The following is a 6,000-nucleotide window of genomic DNA, read 5'->3' as shown; positions in this document are numbered from 1 at the left end:
AAAAAAATGATAAAAGTGATATACTTGGGAGCAATGCTCTTTTTAAACCAGACCGGCGGTCGAACAAATTAGGACACTAGTTTGTTAGTCCGATTAAAAAGATATTAACTTCAAAAAGAATTTAAAAAAATTCAAAAATTTTAGTTTAACTGTTGATTCAACCGGTTTTTTAATCGATTCATACCGATTCTCAATCTAATTAGTTCAAAGCTATTTTCAAGACGGGTCTCCCAAAATAATGCATGAGATTTAGTTAATATATACGTATTGATTTCATGTTAAAACATGAAAGTCTATTTTCAGCGTTTTTTTTCTTGATTAATAGTTCTTAATATAGGTTTGGATGGGCATTGCGATACATTTAGTTACACTACAATATCACTATCATATATTAATCGCAAGTAAACGCACTTACTATCTAAACCCACAATTAATTTCAAAGTTGATGAACTCACCTCTATAAAAAGACAAATTGAAGTTAAAAAAAAAACACAAATTAAAGCAAATTTATTTTATCAATTTTCATGTTCTCTTGTTTTTGCTTCCAAATAACAAAGAGAAATAAAACAAAATCCTGAAAAAGAATCCCCATGCCAAGGTAATGAACAAGCAATCCCATTTGCTCAAATCTGTAATCCCTTGGTTTCTCAAAATATCGACTCCCCTTAAAAAGCATGTCGAGCTTGTAATCTTCGTCCCTAATTCATCGCTAAATGACTGCAACAATCTCACTTTCATGGCATTTGGAATTGTTACGAGTGGCGTGTGGTCGAATAACTGAATTCCTCTCATGAAACATTCCGTCGGATTATTGAATTCGTTTTGTAGAACCGCTTCATAAGGATACTTGATAACGGATAAATAGTGAAACCAAATCCAATAGGTTGGGATTCGGTCCCGATTGATAAAAAAGCCGCTAAAGAGCAAGAAACATGCTAAAATAGAGACGACAATAGGGTAACCTAACATCAAATGTGGGATAATACCGGATAGAAATGTGACGAGTGAACTTCCGGACCAAAATGAAGCGAGTATGATCAAGAAATAATATAAGAACCCTGAAAATCCGCCGTTGAGGCCTATTGCCCAAAATGTTATCGTCGTGAAAGCAAATGATAGGATGATTAGTCCCGGTAAAGCGACCAAAGCATTTGATATAACGTAAGATGATCTTTTGTAAGAATTGTAAGCTGTTTCTCTCATGAAAATGTACCTTTCGTGGAGAAGAACAGGGAGAGTGTCGGAACAAGCATAAAACGTCGTTGACATTGTGAATGCAAAAAACCCTAATCTTTCTTGTATCCCTTTTGGTGAATTATCTAGTTGCCAAAACATGGTCGCTAAAATGAACCCTGTCACTGAAACCGCCACTAATCGAGTAACGAACAACTCCGGCATCCTCCTTGAATTTAAGATCGATCTGTTTGATAAAACAAGTATTTCTTTCCAGAAAGAGTTTGCAAATCTAGGGACCATGGCTGTTGAAGTAGAAACAAGTTTGCCTTTAGAAATACTGACGCTAATTGCTTCTTTTAGCGACGAACAGAGACGGACCGGCTCTTTGCTCTGCCATTTCTTGTTGAATTCTATCAAACTTTTTGTTCCTTCAGGAGATCCTTCGAGTTCCCAAATTAAGTCGAGAGCAAACTCCGTTTTATTTTCCATCTCCGGTATGGGGTACCCAAATTCGGAGAAATATAGCGACAGATTCGTCGGTAAACCGGTATAAACAGTTTGGCCAGTAGACAAAATTATCAATCTGTCAAGTAAACCAAGAATTCTATAACTTGGCTGATGAATTGACATTATAACAATGCTTCCACTTTGAGCAATCCTTTGCAATGCCTTCACTATCATGAAAGCACTTGTGGAATCAAGCCCTGATGTAGGCTCATCTAAGAACAAAATAATGGGGTCATGAATTATATCGATTCCGATCGACACACGACGTCGTTCTCCGCCAGAAACACCTCGATGGCCTTCGTCACCGATAATAGTTTCAGCGGCATTTCTTAACCCTAATTGATCAATCAAAGCTTGAACACGAGTTCTCCTCTTGGATTTAGACATGGTTCGAGGAAGCCGAAACTCGGCGGCGAACATTAAGGTTTCCTCGACGGTGAGCATTGGGAAAAGCAAATCGTGTTGCATAACGTAAGCCGAAATCGATTTCAACACCCGAGATTCAACAACTTCGTCGTTTAAAGTGATGTTACCTTTCAAACTGCCTTTAGATATTCTATTAGCTAAAGCGTCGATGAGTGTTGATTTCCCTGACCCACTTGCTCCGAGCACCGCAAGTATCTCGCCGTCTCTAGCCACCCCAGAGATACCATTAAGCAACGTCTTTGTTCTATCGCCGCCGGGAAACAGCGGCATCTTGCGGCCGACCTTTACACTGTAAGTAAGATGGTTGAAAGAAAGAAGAAATGGCATTGACGGCAGCTTCGCGACATCAACGCTGGTTTCACAGACCGGAGTTCCGTCGCCTGTCGCGGCGTCTAGTACATGACCACCTCCATTGTTTTCAGCTATAATACGAGACATTTTTTTTTTTGCGTGATGAATCTCTGCAAATTTGGTTATTATATTATAGAACTTGAGAATTCACGTGAAAATGTTAATTATTTGGTAATTATATTATTATTATTATCATTAATTAATTTTATTATTAGAGTTTTCGTTGGGTAGTGTAACGGATTAAGAGAAAACTGAAAGGTAACTTCAATAAGATTTATAAAACTATATATTTTTTAAAATGAATTAAATTTAAAATATTTAAAAATAATTATAAATAATAATATTAAGTTCTGTAAATACTCTTTGGCTGAACCAAATTATCTGATCTGAGATCTACGAAGCCTCTTTTTTCTTAGGAGAGAAGGTGTACGTGGGCGATCATTCTGACCAATGGGTGCATAACACGTTGCACATGGTATTTTTGGTTAAAATTTACTATAAGTCCTTAATGCTTTGTAAAATTAGAATTTAGTTTTTCTACTTTAATTTTCCTCTACATTGTAATGAATCTGAATTTGACAAAAGAGTTTTATCTATGTTAAAAATTAGACTTGAACTTTTAAATTTGAAAAGTAGAAAATGTAAATTCCTTGAAATAAAAATACAATGACTAAATTTTAAATATACAAAAATATAAGGACTAAGATGATTTTTTTATTGGTTTGCTTGTTTAGTGCGGGAGGGATGGCTAAAGTTAATTTGAAGAATCATTTAACTTCACCATTAATGGTTAAATTAAGTGTAATCTAAAATGGATCAAATTGACAAAAATAAATATTAATTTATATAAAATTGTGTCCGTGATTCTGTGAATCAATTAATTGAGTTTATTTTTAAAAAATAATTGGAAACAGTGATTTCTTTGTTGTCATACATACAAACAAAATATTATGATAATATTTTAGATATATACATAGAGAAAGCTGTGTAATAAATAATGCAAGCAAGGTTAAAATATATTGTTAATCCCAGTATTTTGATAAAATTTAAAATAAAAGGATTGGCTTTTTAGTTTTTAAAATATAAGGATTAAATTATTAATTTTATACAAATACAAGGATTAGCAGCATATTTTAGTTTTTTTATTATCACATTGATGTTATGATTTGAATGAAATATAAAAAACATACGGATATATATATTAGAACTTAATTCATGTAAAATTCAATAAATTTTAAGTTGGGATTATTACTATTTTTAAGGTAAAAATAATATGCACGCCTTTATATTAAAAGTTAGATTGTATTTTGTCTCATTTACTTAAAAAATTAGATAAATTTATCTCTTTATGTTAGATCAAAGAACAGATTGATCATTCCGTTAAAAATTTCACCCATTTTTACTGTTAAAAATTAGTCCTTATACGTTCTCATTATAGGTTATAATCATATCTATTTTTTTGACATAATGCCTAAAAACTATCCATAGCTCCTCCTCAACCCATAAATAGGAGGATAATGCGCTTCAACGCACTCGAATCCTGCACCATTAGAGTTGAATTTAAAAATGGGAATTGTAAAGAAGTATGGGAAACATTAATTATAATTTTATTTAAATGAACTTTTGGTGGCTTTTTTTTTCTTTTGTTCTTGGACGAGTACATTTAGCAATTTTACATGCAAGCATATTGGCTTCTCTTGTGATGAACTATATCATGATTATGGTTGGATTCAATGAGAACATTTTGCCTTTCAACCATTAACAATAATCTCATTACTATCCCTACAAACAATCACAATATTAGCATATGTCTCACCTTTTGCCATTGAAGAATCATAATTTTTCTTAAAAGAAGTTTGGAGGTAACCTTTTCCAAGTAATCGGTAATACGATCATGTGACCGATCTTACGGGTACGTCATGATTTTAGAGAAAAAGAGGAAAGCTCCTTACCATGTTGAAATAGGATCCTTATTAATGTTATTAATGACGAAATTATTTTTCGTTCTAAAAATAACCCGACAAAAAAAAGAAGGAAAAGAGCCAAAGTTTGAAAAGGAGGAAATAATACCTTCCAACCAAACTTAAAAATTTTTGTAAGTCATTCCTTATCGTTTATAGTTGAGACTGCAAGCCTCCAACACTACACTTGCAATTGGACAAAAGAACAAGACATGTTCAATGGTTTTGTTTCCATTACACCACCTCGAGCACCTTGAGTCGTCTTTATGCCTTGTTCTTTTTGGCCATGTCTCCCACACTACACTTGCAAATGGACAAAATGGTTTTGTTTCCATTAGACCACCTCGAGCACCTCGAGTCTTTATGCCTTGCTCTTTTTGGCCATGTTGTCTTCGGTAGCTAGTGCATCATGACATGTTTGCCTAATGAAAATTTTAACTTTAGGTGTTGTTTAGAGTTTGTTGGAACATTGACGGACGCAAAGTTTTGTTACATTTAATGTTGCAACATGAGTTTCAACCGAAAATAGTAACAATCAATATCTATCTTGATAGATATTTTTGTAACTCGAAATAAGCAGCAAATGTAAAGATTATTTATAAAAAGCTTTGACAATTTTGAACTTCACAATGACTCTTCTATTCAAGAGACAAATAATCTAGCCAGCAAGACAAAGATTTAAAAGGCTTAGCACATTATTTAAATCAAGGATAATCGCTTGATTGCTCAAAGGCCATTTAAAGTTTAAATTTTAAGTTGATAGGATGAGGTTATCCAAGCGAAATACTACATATGCACTGCCTATATAAAGGCTATTGAATGGCTTGATTAAGCATGCGTTTAGAGGGCTTTATTGAGTTGACTTTGAGAACATTTGTAGGGTAGATCCATCTTTCATATTATCAGCTTTATTGGAGAGTTATTTCACTTCTATGTGAGGACAATTTGGGAATAGTGAGTACAGACAATTGTACATTGTAAGGCTACTTTTATCCTTATGTTTTTTTGGTAGTTAGGGTTTTAATTATTGAGTGTATTATGAAAATCATTTAATAGATTCATTGTATGAGCAAAGTTCTGGAAAGATAATTATATGTGAAAAATAATAACATAAATAAATCATACATGAACTTAAAAAAAATAACTCTTAATCTAAAGGAAATAAACGTAATTATCTAATAAAATGTTTCAAAATGAATGCGTACGTTTGTTTACTAAGACATTTTTTTTGTTAAAAACAATTATTTTTGACATTTATTTATTTTTATGAATTTTTTCTATAAAATATTTAAAAAAATTAGAGGTAAAAGTCTTAAAATTAGTATTGAAGTTTTAAAATTGTTGATGAGATATAAGCTATATGCTTGAAAGGAGTGATAAGGGAGTGGACACTCCTTCAAGCATTACAATGTAAATAATAAACAAACAGAAGACACAAGAGTTGGTTACGCAGTTCGGTTTCCTTAAGTTTGCGGTATGTCTGTGAAGCCTAACTCAATGAGAAATATTCATTATATTCAACACTTACAACAAGTGATACTAATCTATCACGCACTCGTGACAATTTCCTCACTTTTGT

General features: G+C 32.8%; 1 protein-coding gene across 1 annotated transcript; it reads right to left on the bottom strand.

Annotated features, from left to right (window-relative positions):
• Positions 1–391: 391 nt before the first annotated feature.
• LOC107940802 (ABC transporter G family member 6) lies at positions 392–2,599 on the bottom strand. Its single transcript, XM_016874256.2, has one exon. The coding sequence runs from the start codon at positions 2,545–2,547 to the stop codon at positions 523–525; it is 2,025 nt and encodes a 674-aa protein (XP_016729745.2). The 5' UTR covers positions 2,548–2,599; the 3' UTR covers positions 392–522.
• Between the last annotated feature and the right edge of the window lie 3,401 nt (positions 2,600–6,000).

This window comes from Gossypium hirsutum, chromosome A13, assembly GCF_007990345.1.
Source record: "Gossypium hirsutum isolate 1008001.06 chromosome A13, Gossypium_hirsutum_v2.1, whole genome shotgun sequence".
NCBI lineage: Eukaryota > Viridiplantae > Streptophyta > Magnoliopsida > Malvales > Malvaceae > Gossypium > Gossypium hirsutum.
The sequence above is the reverse complement of the archived record's forward strand: the minus strand, read 5'-3'. Positions and strand labels throughout refer to the sequence as shown.